The sequence below is a fragment of the Leopardus geoffroyi genome, chromosome A1 (genome assembly GCF_018350155.1).
Source record: "Leopardus geoffroyi isolate Oge1 chromosome A1, O.geoffroyi_Oge1_pat1.0, whole genome shotgun sequence".
Taxonomy (NCBI): Eukaryota; Metazoa; Chordata; class Mammalia; order Carnivora; family Felidae; genus Leopardus; species Leopardus geoffroyi.
Window position 1 is genome coordinate 228361943 of NC_059326.1, and position 23564 is coordinate 228385506.

General features: G+C 42.0%; 1 protein-coding gene across 1 annotated transcript in view; it reads left to right on the forward strand.

The window, feature by feature from the left end:
- DNAH5 (dynein axonemal heavy chain 5) overlaps positions 1–23564 on the forward strand; it is a 286976-nt gene that overhangs the window by 142265 nt on the left and 121147 nt on the right. The window contains 7 exon segments of the mRNA XM_045441848.1: positions 1512–1684; positions 9706–9884; positions 10498–10685; positions 11018–11212; positions 14725–14859; positions 15925–16032; positions 18267–18420. Of these exon segments, the coding sequence (XP_045297804.1) occupies positions 1512–1684; positions 9706–9884; positions 10498–10685; positions 11018–11212; positions 14725–14859; positions 15925–16032; positions 18267–18420 (1132 nt within the window).

Here is a 23564-nt window from a genome sequence, read left to right on the forward strand (position 1 = left end):
AAGGAAAGGTTAGATTCAGGCAAAGGGTCATCTTCCTGATGAGAACTTGTTGGTCAGATTTTTTTTTTCAGTCTTTAAACCAAAATTTCAGTCATATTTTGATGGTCTCTTGTTAAGATGTTATTGATCGATTAGACTTTATTTTAGATTCTTTACGTGACCAGTTTGGAAGCTAAAATGCCATGGAACATCCTGAAAAAAGCTTTCATTGGTCTTGTGTCTCTTGCTATGGAAATGACAAGTAACACTGCTAGAAGAATTGGTTCATGCTTCCTTGGAGGCTTTTGGATAAGTCACATCTTTAACAAGTTTCGCTACATTTTATGTCATTGATTGCAAATGGCCTTTCCTAATATGGCTGGTGACATTCAGAGGTCATGCAGATTCTTGCCTTTCAAAAGAAAACAGAGTAGCAAAGGCAGTTTAGTAGTTATGGAAAATAGGAAATGTGAAAAGAAATGAAATTTGTCCTCTGCTACAAAATAGAACATTAGATAAGAGGCAAAAAGCCCTTATTTTCATAATAACTTTCTGGATCGTGTCTCACCCCGTTATGTGAAAAAGATTATAAAAGATCGGTTGTAATGTAACGGAGAGAAGGACAGCTTATTGAAGCTCTTGTGGTCTAATCTCTCTTAATAGTGAAGCACACTGTTTGCCTCTCTGAGAAATAAAGGGCCCGGGATAATTTTAGATTTATTATTTATCCAAGAAAAATGATGAAAATGGCTTAACATTTTGGTTACAAAATTCAGACAAAAGCGTTACTGGTCAATAACCTGCCATTTGGATGTTAGAAATTTTGGCCCGCCGCAAATCCTAGGAAGGATAACGAATGGATTAAAAAACCCCAACATTGTGGGGGCGCCTGGGTGGCACAGTCGGTTAAGCGTCCGACTTCAGCCAGGTCACGATCTTGCGGTCCGTGAGTTCGAGCCCCGCGTCGGGCTCTGGGCTGATGGCTCAGAGCCTGGAGCCTGTTTCTGATTCTGTGTCTCCCTCTCTCTCTGCCCCTCCCCCGTTCATGCTCTGTCTCTCTCTGTCCCAAAAATAAATAAACGTTGAAAAAAAAAATTAAAAAAAACAAAACAAAACAAAAAAAAACCCAACATTGTACTTTGTCATAATCACAAGAGATGCCTTTTTCCTAATGAGATTGTTTGATTCTGTCTTTGTATGCCAAAACATTTTTCATGGGTTGTACTTTATGGTTAGGGCTGTGGTTTGGGGCATTTAAGGGTGCAATTTGAGAAGTGAATATCTATTAAAATGTGTCATGCTGTTTACATTGGTGGGCACAACTAGGGATTCCTCTTGAATTTTCCTATTTCTGTATCTTCTCAAGTGTCTTTTTTGCCGATCAGTCAATGAATGGGTTGGATGGTGATGTAGTTGATATCTCCAAACCAGCTGGGTTGTCTTACATCCCATTATGATCTACGTGAATGCTAATGTGCATATTTCATAGGTGGTTCTCATCTCAGCTCTAACATCTCCCTTTTGCATTTCAGTGCCACATGCATATCAAGAGCCCTACAGACTTCGAGTGGCTGAAACAGTGCAGATTTTATTTTAACGAAGATTCCGACAAGATGATGATCCATATCACGGATGTGGCTTTCATATACCAGAATGAATTTTTAGGCTGCACTGACAGGCTTGTTATAACTCCACTCACAGACAGGTGATGGAAGGTTCTGTGATCCCACAACCTCTTTCCCTCCACCCACTCCCCTACATTTTTATCCTCCTAAATCACTCAGGAGATTTCTGCCTCATGTCTCTTTAGGGTTTATAGGCTCTTTTATACCAAAGTCTTTGAAATACGGTATCTTTAGCTTTACACATGGGTCTTTGCATGGGATTTGGGTTTTTGTGACCGAAACACTTTGCTTCCTTTGCCTTCAGTCTTAGGGAGGCTAAGTTTAAACGACCTCAGTGGACATCAGCAGGGCAAGAAAAGGAATTAACTGCCGTGTCAATAGGTGCAAATCACAGTTGGCCTTGAGGGTTGCACTGGGGATGGTGGCACCTGCTGTTATTAGAGATGATTAAGATGGTTTCCTAGCAGGAAAGAAATTGAGTATCAATACAGGTGGAAAGTGATGGGGAGGACATTGGCCAGGACACCTGGAGTTCTCTGTTGTCCTCTGTCTGTTACGTAGCAACTCTGTTAGCCAGAGGCGCCTTGCTCTTTCCCTAGACTCAGTTTCCTCATCTGTAAGATGAGCCAGTCTGTCTCCAAGAGTCGTTCTGCAACTCATATTCTGTAATTCACTTAGTCCACTTTGAACTCTGTGGCATCAACTAATTGCATATGTGCTCTGTTCAGGGATGTGCTGCCTACTTATTTTGGACAAAATGGCTGAGTGTTAAAAGCAGTATTTGGCCTCAGTAGAAGCTGATGGTGAATATCATTTATTTTCATGGAATGAACTTCTGGGCTATTAGATGACAAATACTGTCACACCAGGGGCCCCTGGGTGGCTCAGTCAGTTAAGCGTCCAACTTTGGCCCAGGTCATGATCTCACGGTTTGTAAATTCGAGACTGGCATCGGGCTCTGTGCTGACAGCTTGGAGCCTGGAGCCCGATTCAGATTCTGTCTCCGATTCTCTGTGCCCTTCCCCCCACTTGCACTCTGTCTCTCTTTCTTTCTCTCTCTCTCTCTCAAAAATAAATAAATATTAAAAAAAAAAAGAAAAGAAGGGACACCTGGGTGGCTCAGTCAGTTAAGCGTCTGACTTCGGCTCAGGTCATGATCTTGCTCTCCGTGAGTTCAAGCCCCGCGTCGGGCTCTATGCTGACAGAGCCTGGAGCCTGTTTCCGATTCTGCGTCTCCCTCTCTCTCTCTGACCCTCCCCCATTCATGCTCTGTCTCTCTCTGTCTCAAAAATAAATAAACATTTAAAAAAGATATTTTAAAATTAAAAAAAAATATCGTCACACAAACACAGAAGTTTGACACAAGCATGTTACTCACATGCTGCTTGATTGTTCTCTCTGCTCATTCCGGATGCTAAATGAAATGCTGACCTTCAACAGAGAGACTTTATTGTCACTCTCCTCCTCTTCATTGTCTTTCGATTCCTTCTTATGCCTGGATTGGAGGTGACTTATACTGGATGCTCTTGGGTGTCCTTTTGGAGTGTTTCTCTTTGTTTTGAAGCACAGAGGCAGATAATCACAAAACGTGACCAGTTCCTTGAGACGCTTGTGGCTCCGGCAGTGATTTCACACCTACTGTCTTCTTAGGCTCCCAGCACCCCCTCCCTCCCTAGTGAAGACCGCCTCTCCTGTCCTGTCCTGTGGGGAAGATGCCGTCACAGGAGGGGCCGCGCCCTCGGTCCCCACTCACGCCTCGGCTATCCAGGGCACCTGCTCTTGGGCAGTCGGTTCTCTGGACGGATGGTCTGCGCGGCCATCCAAAGCCAACATCCCCACCGCCAGTGATTTCCTCTCTGGGACAGCATCAGTTTGCACTTCCGGCGGGGTCCTTCTCATCAACTTGCAAATATGCTGTCATTGCTACCGGAAAGAAAATCCTCCTGTGACGCCTCGGCGTTTCTTCCCACGCCTGTGCTCTCATCACAACTCCTTGGAAGCACCCATTTGTCTTTCACCTCTTTTATGTGGAATTCACTCCAGTTGGGCTCTCTGCGTTAGTTTCTTACTGATCCCGTGACGGGTCCCCACAGACTTAGAAGGTTAAACAACCCAAATTAATGATTTTACAGTCTGTGTGTCAGAGGTCTGACACTCGTCAGCGTGGCTGACTCCCTCCTGGAGCCTGTAAGGGCGAAGCCCCTTCCCGTGCCTGCAGGCCGTTGGCAGGATTCGTTTCTTGGCCGTGGAGGACGCGAGGCCGGGTTTTCTTGCTGACTGTCGGCTGAAGGCCGTTCCCCGCTTTGGGAGGCTGTACTTTTTCTTGGTTCATCTTCACAGCCGGCAGCGGTGGGTTGAGACCCTTTCAGGCATCGACTCTCCTCTGTCTTCAGTCCCACGTCTGACCCGGTCTTCTGCCTCCCTTCTCTCCTCTGAAGGACTCGTGAGATTAGATTGGTCCCGACAGGTGATCCCGGGTCATCGCAAGACCTTTGACATCATAGCTGCAAGGTCCCGTTAGTCACTCGAGGCAACCTGTTCACAGGTTCTGGGGATTCGAATGTGGATCTCTTTGGGGTGTAGCTGCCGCTCATACTGTCTGCCTTCTCTGGAAGCTACCATGCAGACGTTTTCTGTTGCTCCGTGCGCTAGTCATTTCTTGTTCTTGTCTTTCCTGACCCGTGAGGGAGCGCCAGTGTGCACAGCTGAGCACTCTGTCCTTTGTGACCCACTGTCGTCACACAGCTTCCAAGACACCACACTGTCCTGGCTCTGTACTGTTCCAGTTGGCCCTTCGTACCCTTGTTCTGCTTCCCCTTTACCTTCCCAGTTTAAGCCCAGGATGTGCTGGGAGTCTTGTCCGTCTACGCTCGCTGCTCAGGTGATCTCCTGTGGCTGCGAGTGTCATCCAGATGTGGACTCCCCAGTCTGCACCAGGCCCGGGCTTCTCCCCTGAGCTCCAGACACATCTATCCACGTACCTGCCCAATGTGTCCACTCAGATCCTTGCCTGGAATTCACAGTTAACAGCTTTGATCGTCCCCCACAGACGCACCCTCCTTAGTCTTCCTCATCTTAGCAAATGGCGGTTCCGTCCTTGGGTCGCTCAAGCCAAAATGCCTGGAGCATCTCTGATACCTTCCTTTTTCTCTTGCTTTATTATCCCCCCCTCTGTCATCAAGTTTGCTCAGCACCATTCCCAGAATTCACCTGGGATGTGACCACTTTTCACCCATTTGCTGTTACCATGCTGCTCCAAACCACCATAATCTCTACCGTGGATTCTCACAATGGTATTTTGACTGGTCTCTCTGCTCTTGCCATTGCCCTGCGCCCCCTGCCCCCCGCTGTGGTCTGTTCTCAATTCAGACACTGGAAGTCCTATTCTGTCATCTCTTTGCCTCAGTCCCTGCACTGTCTTTTTTTTTTTTAATTAAAAAAAAATTTTTTTTTAACGTTTATTTATTTTTGAGACAGAGAGAGACAGAGCATGAATGGGGGAGGGGCAGAGAGAGGGAGACACAGAATCGGAAACAGGCTCCAGGCTCTGAGCCATCAGCCCAGAGCCTGACGCGGGGCTCAAACTCACAGACCGCGAGATCGTGACCTGGCTGAAGTCGGACGCTTAACCGACTGCGCCACCCAGGCGCCCCTCCCTGCACTGTGTTTCTATCTCACCCAAAATAAAGTGACCTTATGTGGCATGGCATGATGTAGCCCCAGCTAGTCTTCTGTTTCTTCTTTCTCATTCAGCTCCGGCCACTTGCTCGTTAGCTGTTCTAGAACAGCACACTCTTGCTTCGGGGCCCTTGCCCTTACTGTCCCCTTGACCTGGAACTCTTTTTCCCTTCAGTACTGGCATGGCTTGCTCCCTCACCTTCAGGGCTCTGTTCGAATGTCACCTCAGAGGGCACTTCAGACCCGCCACAAGAAGCAGAGACCCCCACATTCCCCTAGCCCTCCTGACCAACTTCATTGTTTCTGTTTCCTATTTTGGAATAACTTGTTACCTTCCTTTAAGATGTCAGCTAAAGAGCTGGCATGGACTTCCTGTGACTTGTTTACTGCCCCTACAAGAGTGCCGTCACATTATAGGTGCTAAATAAGCATTTCCAGAATGAATGAACGAAATGTTTATTTTCAGAGGCACATCTTTGTGATGAAAAATTTAAATAGTACAAAAGGACATAAAGTTGAAAGTGTGAGAGTAAATTTTTTTCTTCTTTTTTTTTTTTAACACTTAACAGTTTATTTCCTCTTCTAGAAATTTCAAATGCTAGTATGTCAAAATTCTTTTTAATTTTTACATATAGGTATTGGATTCTACAAACTTCTCTGCATCTTAATTCTTTCACTATATTCATTGTCTTGTACGTCTTTCTGTATCAAAAAAACTCGAGAACTTTAAATTTTTTTTAAATGTTTATTTTTGAGAGAGAGAGAGAGAGGACCCATGCGAGCAGGGGAGGGGCAGACACACCCACACACACACACACACACACACACACACAATCCAAAGCAGGCTCCAGGCTCTGAGCTATTAGCACAGAGCCTGACATGGGGCTCGAACTCACAAATGGTGAGATCATGACATGAGCCAAAGTTGGATGTTTAACCGACTAAGCCACCCACGCACCCCAGAGAACTTGAGAACTTTAGAAACACAGCAGGTGTCTGTTAAATATAGAAGTGGAAGTGATTCCAGGGTTTGTTTCAGCCTGTGTCCCCCTCAATGTTCATTTGCTTATTTTTCTTTAACTCTCTTGATTATGGGAGAAGTGAGTTACCTATTTTTTTTTTTTTTTTTTGCCGGTCACTGGGATTCCACTGTAAGCATTCCTGCCCTTTTCCCGAAGGATTCCTCACTAAAGTTAATCCTTACAAAAATCAAAGGGCAGAGGCATTGATATCTCATCAGTCTTTTGCTGACTGCCCCGTGGAAAGTCAACAACGTTGGTGGCTGTAGTCTCTGGGAAGCTCAACATCACATGGATGGAGTTGCCATTGTTCCAGATGATAAAATAGTTATTCTAATTTACTAAAAACATATAGTGCCTTTCTCTGAAAGCTCGTGGTGTTTTTTCATGGCCGTTCCCTCCTTCCACTCTGGGCACAAGCAGAGAAGACAGGAATCATTCTTACTACACTGACACTCAGGCAGAGGGCAGCAGGAATCAAAGGCTTATAAAAGTTTCTCATCTGTTTGATAAGAAATGTACACGGGTCTAAACAGAAAAACATGTGCCTTTCTCTGAAGTATTCTCACAGCTTCTGTGAATCATACTTGTGTGTTGACCACTGGACTCTGCCCTTAATAGCTGCATCGTCTTGGCCCGGACACCTAAACTCTCTGATTCCCTCCTTTTGGAATCACTGTGTGGACTAGAGGTGACAGATGTAGGTAATGAGGGCCTGGCACTCAGTAAATGTTACTCATTATTATTGTTGCTGTGACTATGGTTATTCGCAATCATCAATAACACATTCTTTATCAATGTTTCCTTTTTTTTTTTTTTTTTTTGAGAGAGAGAGAGAAAGAGAGAGAGAGCATGAGAGTGAGAGAGTACCAGTGGGGTGGGCAGAGGGGGGAGAAAAGAGAGAATCTTAATCTTAAGTAGGCTCCATGCCCAGTGCAGAGCCCTATGCAAGGCTCGAGCTCATGACCATGAGATCATGATCTGAGCTGAAATCAAGAGTCAGATGCTTAACTGACTGAGCCACCCAGGTGCCTCTCAGTACGTCCTATAATCAGAGTCTATAACTAAACCCCCCAAGAAAAGAAACAAAGAAAAATATGTTCTTGATGTGTGGACCATAATTGCATTGGGAAATTTCCCAGCGTTTTGCAACCAATACTGTTTAAGAATAGGAACCAAAAGCACTACTGGTTTATATGTGATGAAGTGCATGTAGGGTGCTATGAATGTTGGTGACAGATTTGCTTAAATTGCATACCATAATGAGACCCAGGTCATGGGGTTGGTCATTGCTGGTTTAGCATGGTGGTCACATTCTGCATCTCTCTCTCTGTCTCTCTCTCTCTCTCTCTCAAACTCTTGGTGTGATAGAAAGGAATCATATTTTATTTTTATTTTATTATTTCTTAAGTAGGCTACATGCCCAACTTGGGGCTTGAACTCACGACTCTGAGATTAAGAGTCTCATGCTCTGCCTCCTGAGCCAGCCAGACACCCCACGTTCTGCATCTTTAACTCCAGTAGCTGTTGGAATAGGAGGAACCAGATAGGAGCGTATGGCTGGACGGGCACAAGCCATTTGTTTAGCAAATGTTCATAGAGTACTAGGTGCCAGGGTTTAGGCAAGTATTTGGAAGTACAAATGTGAACTAGACCCGGCTCCTGAGAACAGAGATTTTACGGCAGCCTAGCGGAGAGAGGAAAACTGTGGAGCAGGCCCCTAGATCACATCAGAGTCCAAATTGTGTTCCTGAATGATGACACTTTTGAAATCAGCAAAGAGACTGGAAAGGAAAGCAGGAAAGGGAGGGAGAGAGGTACACATGCGTGTAGAATACTCGGGATGGTCAAGTAAACATGGACATGAAGATTTTCTGGCAGATGCACGCTTGACTCTGAAAGGCAGGGCCTCGAAGAGCCCGGGTGCCAGCCTAGCAGATGGACAGAAACCCCACCCCCCAGAGGAAGTAAGGGATAAAGCGCCTGGCTTGCCTGCTCATTTTCCGCACGAATAGGATGACTTCTTTTAGGCAACCTAACAACTTACTACTGCTTCAGTTCAAATATACACCCAAATGGTCCCAGTTATAAAGAGGGTTTGCAAGACAGAGTCGCTGGGGGTCAGAGCTCCCGGAGATTTATTTCTTACCCTGGCGGGGTGGACGTGTTCTCGAGCCGTCCAGCTGAGGCCTTGCCGCCAGACAGGTAGGCTCGGATCTCGGCTGTGCTACCACGATCTCGAGAGAAGTAATTCCATCTCTGTGAGCCTTTCTCCTGATCTGTAAAGTGGGAAAAACAACTGTAGCTTCCCTGCAGGATTCTCTGGGCTTAAGCGAGATAATGTAGGTGGAGCTCAACGTGTTAACTATTTTTAGAGACTGCTCCGCAACAGATGATGAAAGTGCAAGGCGGGAAATAAAACTTTGAATTAAAAGGCAAAATCAAAGTGAGCTTGGGCGTCCTCCTGTATTGTCTTCTCCATTTCCAGGCTCCATATTTACTTGCTAAGTAATTTACTTGCTAAGGCTAAGTCATTTACTTGCCTTTTTAGGAACCCACTTCCAATGAAATACAGACTCTGGAGGACCTCTGGTTGGTGTGCTTGCTGTTTATTCCCACCTTTCACATTGGACTATCACTTTATTTCCTTTGAAATTTTTTTCACGTCCAGATGAATGCTTTATAGAGTTCGCTGTAGGAAAGCCCTCAACTTCATCACTTTCTAGATTCATCACTTTGACAGCACTGGGTGATGCTGGAGAATTGAGTGATTCATCAGTGAGTTATCAGGGTAGTTTTTTCCTTCCCAGGCACTCTTGTATTTCCTCATCAGAGTCTTTTATTTGTTAATATCATGTGATAAGAGATAATAGAAGGTATGTGCAAGGTACAGTAGGCACTCCCAGAAATAGATTGAAGATATGATTATTTAGCAATGTGTGATTTGTCTCATGTGATCATTTGTACCCAAGTACATCAAATTATTGACTCTTAGATTCCCAGAAGGGAATTGATCTAATGGTTCCCAATCTGTTTCATAGAACACTATTCTCTAGATGTTGGTAAATTTCTGTGAAAAACGTTGCCAAGTAAGTTTTGGAAATGCTGTGTACTATTTTTTCACACTTGGAGCATCTCACGCTGTACGTTGTCATGAGAAAGCCTGTTGAAACTTTTTAAGAGTTTTCAAACTGAGTTAACCATAGGCCAGCCCCTCCTTTTTCCTTAACAAATATCCATAAGGAAAGTGTATATTAGGGTGCAGTTTTGGAAATGCTATATAGGGACAGTGGCTTAAATTTTCCATTTTTAAGTCTTGTGCGCAGTTCATTTTACTGTGATGTCCCAGAAGTGTCATCTAGGTGCCGGGGGGCATGGTTCTAGTGATGTCTCTATTCCTCCAGGTGTTATATCACGTTGGCTCAAGCTCTGGGAATGAGCATGGGAGGAGCTCCCACTGGACCTGCAGGAACAGGGAAAACAGAAACTACGAAAGATATGGGTCGATGTCTCGGGAAGTACGTCGTGGTTTTCAATTGTTCCGACCAGATGGATTTCCGAGGACTTGGACGGATTTTTAAAGGTGAGGGTTATATTTTTTTATTTGATGAGAAATTTAAAGCTAAGGTAGACTATCTGGTTAAGATTTGTTTTGGGGGGCATCTGCGTGGCTCAGTCGGTAAAGCATCCAACTTCGGCTCAGGTCATGATCTTGCGGTCTGTGAGTTCGAGCCCCGCATTGGGCTCTGTGCTGACAGCTCAGAGCCTGGAACCCGCTTTGGATGCTGTGTCTCCCCCTCTCTCTGCCCCTCCCCTGCTCATGCTTTGTGTCTCTCTTTCAATAATAAATAAACGTTAAAAAAAAGATTTATTTTTCAACAACTGGCTGTATTTCAGTGTCATTTTTCAACTTTGTACAACTTTTTGGAAAATCCAAATCTTAACCACTCTTGTGTGGATCAAATGTCAACATCACTTGCCATTGTAATGTTCCTTTATCCTTGCAGGTTGGCTGTTTACAGATAGAGCGCCATATTGTGAGTTATTTCGGGGGCACTTTATGCATAATCTATTTGTTCAAGTTTATTTTTGAACAGACTTATCTCTGGCTTGTCTTGGCAGCTGCAAAATGCTTTTTTCCTTGGCTTTCCGAAATTATATACTAATTGGATTTTCTATTTAATTTCCCTTCGAAGGATTAGCACAGTCTGGATCCTGGGGTTGTTTTGATGAATTTAACCGTATCGATTTACCAGTTCTGTCAGTGGCAGCCCAGCAAATTTCCATTATTCTGACATGTAAAAAGGAGCGCAAAAAGTCTTTTATTTTTACCGATGGAGATAATGTGACTATGAACCCCGAATTTGGACTTTTCCTGACCATGGTAAGGAACCGCAAGAAGAGCTGCTGAATTTCAGCCTTCATCTCACAGCTTTTGTGCATTTCCCTCGTCTTAGGTCACTTATTTTTCATGAATGGAAATTGCAACAGTAATTTTAACCCCTGTGTGAAGGCCTTCGGTGTTAAACAAAGCTCATGTTAATAACTTGTGATGTAGTCTGTCCAGTTAAAAGGAGAGTGAGATATGTAAATGAGTTCTTCGGTTGTCAGTCCAGATTTGTTGTGTGGACATAATGAATCTTTTAGTGCCGTGCTAATGTGTGTGTGTCGCCCCATGACTGTGTCATTCATCTGTGGGTCTTATTTTCTGTACAGAATCCTGGCTATGCTGGACGGCAGGAGCTTCCTGAAAACTTGAAGATTAACTTCCGCTCCGTGGCCATGATGGTGCCCGACCGACAGATTATCATCAGGGTGAAGTTGGCTAGTTGCGGCTTCATTGACAACGTCGTTTTGGCCAGGAAGTTTTACACTCTCTACAAGCTGTGTGAGGAGCAGCTTTCTAAGCAGGTGTGATATTCTGAAAGTCTCTCTGGACTTATGCATACTTAGTTTTTGTATTCAGTGAGATTTGCTCATTTCGAAAAATTGTAGACTGGGGTTGTTGACAGATTACCTTACGGATACAAAGTACAAAGTTGTATCGTTATGAAATCAATTTTATATGCGTAGTTTCCTGAAGTACATTTAAGTAAATTAATATTTACAGCATAAAAATGAGATGAGTACTATCTGAACTGATTTAAGAGCCAAAGAATTATAAATATTAATACCTGCTCTTTATCCCACCTGTACATTAATCATAATATGTGTTGTGCGTCCTCATGGTTTTCAGGAACCTCTCAATCATTTACTCCTCTTACTTCTAATATCTTCCACATATTGGGCCAAGCTTTGCCAATTGTCTGTTTTATCTATGGTAACTTCTTTGCTAAGTTTTCTGTACTGTTTAGCATAGCAGGTTCTGACATCATGCAGCTTTGCAGTTAAGAGGCATGAGATTAATCATGTATTACTTTTGTGTTAGTTTTGTGTTATCTGTTGCTGTGTGACAACGGCTCCACCAACTTACTGGTTTAAAACAATACACAATTTATGATTTCATGGTTTCTGTAGGTCAGGAGTCCTGGTACATCTTGGCTGGATCCTCTACTTAGAGGGTAACAAGGCGTCAGTCAAGTCTGGCTGGATCCTCTACTTAGAGGGTAACAAGGTCTTGGCTCCCTGTTTGGAGAAGGATTTACTTCTAAGCTCACTCAGGTTGTTGGCAGAATTCTGTTACTTGAGGTTGAAAGACTGAGGGATTCTGTTTCTTGCTGGCTGTCAGCTGGAGAAGGCCACCTCAGTTCCTGCAGGCTGAATGCCATTCTTTGCCACATGGGATCCCCCAACACGGCCACTTGCCTTCTCAAAGTCAGTAGGGGAAAAAGGTTCTGGCAAGATGAGTGCTATGGTCTTGTATGAGGATTCTCTAGAGAAACAGAACCAATAGGATATATGTGTATATACCTGTAAGGAAATTTATTATAAGGTATTGGCTCACAGTTATGGAGGTAGAGAAGTTCCACAGTTCCACAGTTCCACAGTTCCATGATCTGTTGTGTGTAAGCTGGAGACCAGCTGATGGTGTAGTTTGAAGGGTTGATGGTATAGATTCTAGTCCAAGTCTGAAGGCCAGACAACTAGGAGCATTGAGGACAGCAGTGGTTGATATCCCAGCCTGGCAGTAGGGCAGAGCAAGCAAATCCATCCTTTCTCCACCTTTTTGTTCTACTGGGGTCCTCAGCACTTGAATGGTGCACTCTTACATGGGGGAGGGCCATCTTCTTTACTCAGTCCACCAGTTCAAGTGCTAATCTCTTCCAGAAACTTCTTTGGAGACACACCCACAAATAGCGTTAATCAGCTCTCTGGGCATCTTGTGACCCAGTCAAACTGACACATAAAATTAACCATCACACATTTATGTAATGTGACCACATGAACACATACACACAAATCACGTATGGCCAGTCATCCTTGCTGTATTATATTGGTTAAAACAAGCCTAGCTCCTACCACACTCAAAGGGAAAAGATTATACAGGGACACAGACACCAGGAGGTGGGGATCATGCCACAAATTTCCGGGACATATAAATAAAAATTACTGAAAGAATACACTAAATAGTAATACACTGCAATAAACATAAAACTGTAACACAAATAAAATCTCTTAACATATACAATACTTTGGTTCCTTTCTACTCTAGTCTCCATTCCAAACTTCTTTGACTCTAGATTATTTTTTTATACCCCCAAGCTCAATTAAATTACTTTCCCACTGAAAATGCTCTTTGTTTCTTCTGCTTATTGAAGCCTTTACTCACCCATTCTCCTTTTTTCTTCTGTCAAAGAAATATTTTCCATGCGTTTCTTGCGTGTAGAAAACTCCCACATCACTGACTCCTGTCTCTTTCTTCTCTACTATTTCGTTTCTACTTTTCTTCATGCCCACAGCCCTGCTCACAGGTCGTTGTCATGAAATGAGCCAACGTGCCCAAAACAGTTGGCCCCGTGCTGATCTCTGGGTGAACATTCTATGAATCTCACTTCATGCCCACAGATTTAACTGAGTCCAGCTCTGAGAAATTTTCCTTAATTAGTTCCACACATCAGCACTTTCAAGTCATGGTCACTTTTTAGCGAGTTTGCTCACATTTTTACCTTTTTACCTCTATTAGAATTTAAACTCCTTGAAGGCGGGAACTCAGTCCAAATATTTTTATGTGCTCCATCCTCCAAATGATTTGTCTGAAGTGAGGCGTACTGCTCCCAGTTACCTTAGCCCCTAATTGTTTTTTTTTTTCTATGTGGTAAAGCATATATAACATTAAATTTGCCATCTTCACCGTTCGTAAATGTACGGTTCAGTAGTATTCAGGATACTTACAATGCTATGAAACTGATCTCCATAACGTTCTCACCTTGCAAAACTCTGTACCCATTAAATAGAAATTCTTCTCTTGCTGCTCTCTCAGCCCCTGGTGACCAACAGCCTACTTGTTGTTTTCATGCATCTTCCTACTTTAGATACCTCATGTAAATGGGATTGTAAGCATTTGTCTTTTTTGACTGGCTTATTTTGCTTAGCATAATGTCCTCTCGGTTTACCCGTGGTGTAGGATATGGCAGGATTTGCTTCCTTTTTATGACTGAAGAAAGGATGCCGCATTTTCATTTTCCTGTTCATCTGAAGGTGGGCATTTGGGTTGCTTCTGTCTCTTGGCTGTTGTGAATACTGTTGCTGTCATTATGGGTGTGCAACTGCCTCTTTGAGATCCTGCTTTCAATTATTTGGATATATACTCAAAAGAGGGGTTTCTGGATCCTATGGTGGTTCTATTTTCAATTTTTTGAGCAACTGGCATACTGTTTTCCATAGTGGTTAGATAATCAGTTTTTAATTATTCACTTTATAGGTGATAAAATTTGTTATGATTTGAGCTTTTACAGTTATATATCAAGGGAATAACAAACCTGGGGCTTGGCTTTCTGGTTTGTCCTTATTTTTCCCCGCTCTAGGTAATCCTAGAATAGGACTACTTTTCTTCCTTCTTAAAACCTCTGTCTTTTTGCCTATCAGTGTGTGTGTGTATGTATATATACGCACATTCCTGGTTCAGAGTTTTAGCTTTAGAGATATGAGGACATTTTCCTATGGATGACTGATTAAGAAGAGGCTCAGGGAGACGTGTATACTCTAAGAGGAAATTTATTCCTTTCTCCCTGTCAAGATATATTTATTAGCTCTGATCTAAGGGCTTAAATTAGTGATTGTCCATGAGAGAACTCTTTTGGATATTCTCAGTTTGCTCTAAAAATACATACTGATAAAAATTTATTGCTTCACTAACTACAATTTTTTTCTAAAGGAAAATTAGCATTTATTCGTTATTGTGAAGAGGTCTTTTGTCAAGTTTGTATCGTTTTCATGCGCAAGTTAATATTGAAAATAAGCCCGCTGTACCTCACATTCTTCAGGTACATTATGATTTTGGTCTGCGGAACATTCTGTCAGTTCTGCGAACGCTGGGAGCTGCAAAAAGAGCCAACCCCACAGATACGGAATCAACAATCGTCATGCGTGTTCTGCGAGACATGAATCTTTCTAAACTAGTAAGATTCACAGATGGAAATGTTCCACCAACTTAGATATCAGTTCAGCTAACTAGGCACAAATGAGATTTAGAAATATTTATTTAAAATACTCATTTAAGGGGCGCCTGGGTGGCGCAGTCGGTTAAGCGTCCGACTTCAGCCAGGTCACGATCTCGCGGTCCGTGAGTTCGAGCCCCGCGTCGGGCTCTGAGCTGATGGCTCAGAGCCTGGAGCCTGTTTCCGATTCTGTGTCTCCCTCTCTCTCTGCCCCTCCCCCGTTCATGCTCTGTCTCTCTCTGTCCCAAAAATAAATAAATGTTGAAAAAAAAATACTCATTTAAAATGCTTAATAATCAGCCAAAGTGCTGGAGAGCCTAACTTTAGACTTTTTCAGACGTGGCTTTTGTGGTAACTCATATCTAGTCTAACATGTGCCTCTTTTGATAGAATTCAAATGGATTTTTAAAAATCCACATGTTAAGTTTCCAAATACCTTGAAATACTTTTGGGTTTTAGAGCTAAAATCTCACCTTCTTTAAAGTCTGTAGAACCCAGCAGGAAGTTATATGTAAATTTAACAAGTGTGTAATTTCACACTCTCTCATTTCATAGGTGAGACTGAAAATCAATTGTTCAGTGTCAGTGAATCCATGTACAGGGTGACAGATGGTATATTTTATTTCAAAATAAAAGGGTGGAGCAAATTCCAATTCATGAATTTGTTACTATCTCTTATTTCAATTATTATTTTTAAAATTTCAATTAGAAATTGTAGGTTATGTGGTAATTCCCTGAACGGATTATTATTTTATGGAGAGGTTGTCATATGGGCACTATTTTCTTTTCTTTCATCTCCTTCCTTCATTTTGTTATCTTCTTCCTCCCTTTTCCTCCCTCTTTCTTTTCTAAAATAATTTTTAATTTATGGGAAACATGAGGAAAATATTCTTCAACTTCAATGAAGGTGATATTTTACTTATTATCATAAAATAATTTGGTATGTTCAGCATTTTCAGTTTATCTGTGCATTGTTATGATTGTGCCAAAATAGTTGGTCCAGTTTCTCTTTCTTTTCTCTCTTAGATTGATGAAGATGAACCCTTATTTTTGAGTTTGATTGAAGATCTCTTCCCAAATATTCTTCTGGACAAAGCAGGTTACCCTGAACTGGAAATGGCGATTAGTAGGCAGGTAATGTATTTCTAAGGACATCCAGCTCTGTCCCTGTCTCTTTCATCTGAATTTCATGGGTGTCAGGTGCAGCTGATGTATTGCAGATCCGTGGATTTCAAGAACAACACCCAAGATGATGGCTACTGTTTTAGGAGAGGCTGTTACACACCATTGACAGAGCTTCTCCAGCCAGACTGTCTCCTGCTGTCCCACAAGCACATCCAGTTGGCCACATGTTAGTGGGCCCACTATGGATGGAAACCATTCCACACCAGATTCTGAAATGAAGTATGATGAGTGAGCGGGACGAGTGGGGCTCAGCTGGCTGGTGAGCCTTCCTCGACTTGGCTTTGTCTGTGGCCCTGGTGCTTCCACATGGCTTTGATCTCTGGACTCCCCCCCTGAAGTGTCACTCACAGTGATCTCATGTGGCTCCTCAACTGTCATTCTTTTCCCCCAGGCCTAGGATCACTTGTGATTTCTTCCTCACGCTTTGGGGATCTGCCATGTTATGTGAGTCATTAGGTGTCTGGATTTCCTATGAGACTTGGTGCAGCTGTACGTTTTTCTAGTTTTCCTAGGAATGAAGACGAGTCATGTAAACCTTGTGCCACAGTTTACTTTCCTGCAAAGAAGAGTTTGGGGGAAGAAAAGTTTTATACAAATAGTGATTGGCTCACATTTATAAAGTACATTTCAATTTGTTTAAGATATTTGTTAACAAAAATCAAATACGGTAGTACTTAATGGATATTTTCCTTTTAAAAATCAAGATACAAAAATCTTAATCTGATCAGGTAAGAGTGATAATTCATTTTGCAAATGAATTATCATCCTATGGCTGAATTAATTGTCTAAAAAGCTTAGTATAAAGTAATTTATAAGGTGACTAACGTTAGCATAATTTGTAGCATATGAAAAATCTGAAGAGCATACACATAGCATGAAATGACATGTGATTATTACCCAACAACTATTTAAATAAAAATAAAAACATCATTTATAGTGGGGTTAAGCGTAGCATGATGGTTAAGAGCATGGACCATGGAGCTTAGTTTCTTGGGTTCGGATTCCCACTCTGTAACTTTACAAGTAATAATCTTGGGTAAGTTGCTTGGCTTCTCTGTGCCTCAGTTTCCTTCTCTGTAAAAGAAAGATAGTGACAGTACTAATCTTGTAGTGTTGTTATGAATATTGAACTTAGACTAGTGTTTGGCAGAATAACTTTCATGTGTGTGTTTGACAGATAAAAACTCAGTAGATTTATAGACAGTTTGAGTTTTAGATGGAATTTCAGTCAACTTGGTGTGCTACCAAGTTTTCCAGTTATTAAATATCACCTTTTAAATTAAACATTTAAAATACATTTTGATACATGAGTCTTTATTCTTAAGTTGCTCCTAAGACATATATTCAAGGATGTATTAATATTAATGTATTCAATTCCCAAAGGCAAATGCAGAGGTTTCTTATTGCCTTGGGATAACATTTTGAATATTCAACCTATGGTCTTTGCGTATATATATGCAATTGCGTGTGTATATATATGTATATATATATATATATACACATATATATATATATATATTTTATGCCATATATATAAAAATTTTTTATTTTAAATAAACTCCATGGGGCGCCTGGGTGGCGCAGTCGGTTAAGCGTCCGACTTCAGCCAGGTCTCGATCTCACGGTCCGTGAGTTTGAGCCCCGCGTCAGGCTCTGGGCTGATGGCTCATGATGGCTCAGAGCCTGGAGCCTGTTTCCGATTCTGTGTCTCCCTCTCTCTCTCTCTCTGACCCTCCCCCGTTCATGCTCTGTCTCTCTCTGTCCCAAAAATGAATAAACGTTGAAAAAAAAATTAAAAAAAAAAATAAACTCCATGCCACACATGGGGCTCAAACTCATAACCCTGAGATAAAAAGTCACATGCTCCACTGACTGGGCCTGCCAGGCACCCCAGCAATATATTTTTCATTGTGGTAAAATATATAATTTAAAATTTAGCATTTTAATCATTTTTAAGTATACTGTTAAGTGGCATTAAGTACATTTCACATTATTGTGCAAAACATCATCACCACCCATGTTCAGCACTTTTTTCACCTCCCCGAACTGAAACTCCTTCCCCATTAAATAGTAACTATCTTTCCTCTATCCCCCTCCTCAATGTCTGTGCTTAGTTTGAGCGCAGTGGAAGGTCCAGATTGCTGTCATTGTGGCCCAATGTGGGGCTTCGTTTATGTTTTCAGGTTGAAGAAGCTGGTTTAATTAACCATCCTCCTTGGAAACTGAAAGTTATCCAGCTGTTTGAGACACAGAGAGTGCGACACGGAATGATGACCCTGGGGCCCAGTGGAGCGGGGAAGACCACTTGTATCCACACCTTGATGAAAGCCATGACAGGTAAGGGGGTGGTCAAGCTGTGTTGCTCCGGGCAACACGTTTAAATCACTGTGACACATTTGGATGCTCCAAGAGGGACATGCTCTAGTGATTATTGGGCACATTTTAGAGATAGTGTATTATAATAATGAACTGGAGGGGAAAACTTCTTTGCAGCTTTATTGAGATATAACTGACACATAGTATTGTTTAAGTTTCATGTGTACAGTGTATTGATTTGAAGCAATTGTATGTTGCAGAATGATTACCACCATTAGCTTTGACCCCCATCTCGTCACACAGTTACTTTCCATTTCTTTTTTGTGGTGAGAACATTTAAGATCTACTCATCTAGCAACTTGTTCAATCATATGATACAGTGTAATTAGCTATGATCATGATGCTATATGTACGTTATGCTATAATGTATGTCAGATCCTCATCCTTGTGAATCTTGTAACTGCAAGTTTGTACTCTTTGTCCGGTATCTCTCCATTTCCCTACACCTTAACCCCTGGTAACCACCATTCTACAATCTGTTTTCCAGGGTTTCATTTTTTTTTAGATTCCATACATAAATGATACCATACAGGATTTATCTTTCCCTGTGTGACTGACTTCATTTAGCGTGACATTCTCGAGGTTCATCCGTGTCATCATGTCATTGCAAATGGCAGGATGTCCTTCTTGCGTGTGTTTGAATTATATATATATGTCACATTTCCTGAATTCTTTCTCTTATTAATGGGCATTTACATCATTTCCGTATCTTAGCTTCTATGAATAATGCTGCATGAAAACAAATTTTAAACAGTGACTTTATGTACTGTGTTATGTGTTTTACTTATGTTATGTCATTTAATTTTCACCATGATCTTGAGATGTGGCTCTGACCATCCCCATTTTGTACAAAAATGTCAAGCTTCAAGTTCAGAAATGCTACAGGTTGTGAAGACAGTAAGGTCAGGGCCCACTAATAAAAAACCCGGATGTTTCCCATTATAACATGGTACTTCCCAATGAGTTAATACAATGTGCTACCTCTCAGTAAATTAAAAAAAATAATTTCAGTTTCAACTCCCCAAATCATCCTAATCGTGAACTAATTTCCCACCAAGAATCAGATATTTTTCTGGTGAAGTTGAAGAGATGCCTTTAATTCCCAGATCTCCCTTAGCCTTATATCTAAGTCCCTACCTAGCCCAAGGTCATCCAAAGATTATGGGCATTGCCACATTTGTGACTATCCCTGTATTTTCTGATTGGACATTGATGTTTCCCATACTAAAAGTACTGTGTAGGCAGCTCTGAGCCATGGCAGATTTGAGTCCCAAAATTTCACAGAACTTCAGCCGTTGGATTGCATCACACATGGTCCCACGGGGAAAAGGTGCCTGGCTGGGTTTCCAGTCCGCTCATGAAACTCCAGTGCACTGATGCTGAGTTGTGGCGGTGGAGACTGCTCTGTGTTTGCTTTAGGGACCTGCATGTGTTGGGTTTAGTCTCAGTGCCCTCAGCTAGGGGGCAAAGTGAGTTCTGTACGTTAAGACTCCAGCACGGGGTGTTCACACTGAGACAGAATTGTGCTCTCAGCTCTCACTTACCTTTGCCAAAACTGAGAGCACACACCTGCCAGACTTACCGTGCGGTTTTCATGTGCTGTTGAGACTCTGTTTGGGGATTTTTATATAGCTTTAAAATGATGTGTTCTCTCAAATTATGCTTAATAATACTTTTGTTGTTGTTGTGTAGCTGCTTTCTGTTAACAGTAAACTACAAATGCACCTGGTAAAGTGAGTTGAACAAAATGAGTACTAAATATTAAACAGTAGTGATACATTATGTATAATATGTCTAAATTATGTAATCCATATGGCATCGCTGGTTTTGGAGAAGTTCTTTGCAAAGACGAATTAATCATTAGACTACTTGCTGTCGATTAACCTGTTCTTGGCTTTCATACGTGGGGCAAACATTCGTTATCTTAAGCAAAGCATTGTCTAATGCCGAAAACACTAATTATCCCAAAGATTGAGAAGGTAATTGCATTGAACTTGTACTAGACCCATGTATATCTGTTTCCTTATTCATCATGTATTTATTTATCACGTATCTTTAATGTTCTGTACGTGAGGTTCTGCTAGGTTCTGTAGCAGAAGTGGGGAAGCAGGCGTGAGAACCAAAGGCCATGCCTTCAAGGAGCGGGATAACCCAGACAGTTATTAGTCAACATGGAATCGCTATGAGAACATTTGGACAGTTATGCTGTGAGCAGGCAAAGGAGATCAGCAACTTTCTAAGGAATTCTAGGAAGGCTTACAGAGCAGGTGCCACTTCAGCTGAAGAGTGAGGGTTGAGTAGCAGATGGATGCAAGGCATTCTTAGCAGAACAAAGAGCCTGTGCAGACAGGAGAGACTCCAGAGAGCATGGCATGCCCAGAAAGTGCACTGGTGTGGATAAAAGGTAGTCTGTGTGTGGGGGTGGGGGTGGGGAAGGTGAGAAGGTATATATAGTACGTGCTCCTGGTGCCCACCACCACACCCCTTTGACCCTGTCCTGGTACAGGTGCGGCTGTTGGTCAGTTTCTCCCACAAATGCCAGGGGTGTCTCCCAGTTTTTCAGCATTATGACTTTCCTAGAATCTAGGGAACTGGTTCAGCCTGGAAGAGAGTGGGCATTAATGCCCCTGAGGCAGCCATACCCTCAAACAGTGGCAGAAGTTGGGTTGAAGGCAAGTGTCCTACCTCCTCATGTCCATCAGAGGGACACGACATCTGTGGCCACCTCCCAAATGAGCCCATTCTTGGATTTCTCTCATTTTCTGTTTCATTCTCTCTTTCCCCTGACTTCAAACTCCCCATACCCGTATCCTTGTTTGAGGCTTTCCATTTGGGGGCATTCAAATTAGTGCAATAGAACTTTGTAAGTTATGCTAAGTACTTAGATTTTATTTTGCAGGAGATGGGAAGCCATTGGGCTGGGGAGTGGCATGATCAACGCTGTGTGTAGAAGACCATCCTGTGGCCATGTGGAGAATAGGCCACGGGACAGGAGGGATGGTCTGGAGTCCATAAAGAGGCAGCAGCAAGAAAGTGTACCTACTCTAGGGGCAGAATCCATGAAGGTGGAGTGATCAGGACAGTCAAGAAATGCCTAGGAAGAGAATTAAGAGGATTCGGTTTAAGTCAGCAAAACTAAAAGGCAACCGATGGAATGGGAGAAGATGTTTGCAAATGACATATCAGATAAAGGGTTATAAAGAACTTATCAAACTCAACACGTAAAAAGTATGTAATCCAGTGAAAAATGGACAAAAGACATGAATAGACACTTTTCCAAAGAAGAGATCCAGATGGCGAACAGACACATGAAAAGATGCTCAACATCACTCATCAGGGAAATACAAATCAAAACCACAACAAGATACACCCTCACACCAGTCAGAATGGCTAAAATGAACAACTCAGGCAACAATAGATGTTGGCGAGGATGTAGAGAAGAGGAACCCTTTTGCATTGCTGGTGGGAATGGAAAACAGTATGGAGGTTCCTCAAAAAATTAAAAACAGAGCTACCCTGTGACCCAGCAATTGCACTACTAGGTCTTTATCCAAAGGATGCAGGTGTGCTGTTTTGAAGGGGCACATTCACCCCAATGTTTACAGCAGCACTATTGACAATAGCAAAAGTATGGAAAGATCCGAAATGTCCATTGACTGGCAAATGGATAAAGAGGACGTGGTATATATACACAATAGAATATTTACTTGGTGATGAAAACGAATGAAATCTTGCCACTTGTGATAATGTGAATGGAACTCGAGTGTATTATGCTAGGCAAAGTAAGTCAGTCAGAGAAAGACATATATGATTTCACTCATATGTGGCAATAAGAAACAAAACAGATTAACATAAGGGAAGGGAAGCAAAAATAAGATAAAAACAGAGAGGAAGACAAACCATAAGAGACTCTTAAATATAGAGTACAAACTGAGGATTGCTGGCGGGGTGTTGGGTGGGGGGATGGGCTAGATGGGAGATGGGCATTAAGGAGGACACTTGTTGGGATGAGCACTGGGTGTTGTATGTAAGTGATGAATCCCTAAATTCTATTCCTGAAGTCATTATTATACGATATGTTAACTAACATGGATTTAATTAAAAAATAATAATAAAAGGAATTAGTTTAACCAACCTTTTGAAAGTAAAGCATTTTTTTCTTGTAGTGGTCTTATAAACATGTTTTGGTATTTCATTTTTTTGGTCATAAATTAAAAAAATATTATGCAAGTGTAGTTGACATACAATGTTATATTAGTTTCAGGCATATCACATAGTGACTCAATAATTCTGTACCAAAAATGTTATGGTATTTAAAATTGAAATGATACAATTCTACGTACTACCATAATGAAATAATTAAAAAAAAATTTTTTTAATGTTTATTTATTTTTGAGAGAGAGTGAGAGAGCACACACATGAACCAGGGAGGGGCAGAGATAGAGGGAGACACAGAATCCGAAGCAGACTCCAGGCTCTGAGCTGTCAGCACAGAGCCCGACGTGAGGCTTGAACCGTGAGATCATGACCTGAGCCGAAGTCTGACGTTTAACCCACTCAGCCACCCAGGCGCCCCCATAATGAAATCATTTTTGATAGTTTTTCTTATATGGGCAGCAGATCAAGTCATTTTTACTTAGGATACTATCATAGTCTTTTAAAAAATGTTTATTTATTTATTTTGAGAAAGAGAGAGAGAGTGAGCAGGGAAGGGGGCAGAGAGAAAGGGAGACAGAGAATCCCAATCAGTCTGCAGCACAGAGCCCGTCGCAGGGCTCGAAACCACAAACCGCGAGATCGTGACCTGAGCTGAAACCAAGAGTTGGACACTTAACTGACTGAGCCACCTAGACACCCTAATACTGTCATACTCTTTAAGAGTTTGCTGGCCTTTAGGTAAAAGATATAGTTTTGCTAGTCTTGTGGATATCATTTATTGAAGAAGCTGAGTGGTGATGCAGTTTCCTTTCAGCGTTGTAAAATACTGCAAATAATTACCCCGAGTCTTTTTGTGATTTAAAAAAAGAGAACTATGGTCTAATTTTCTAAATGGGTTTTAGTGGGTTTTAACACCTTTTTCAATGTGCATAGTTATTATGTATGTT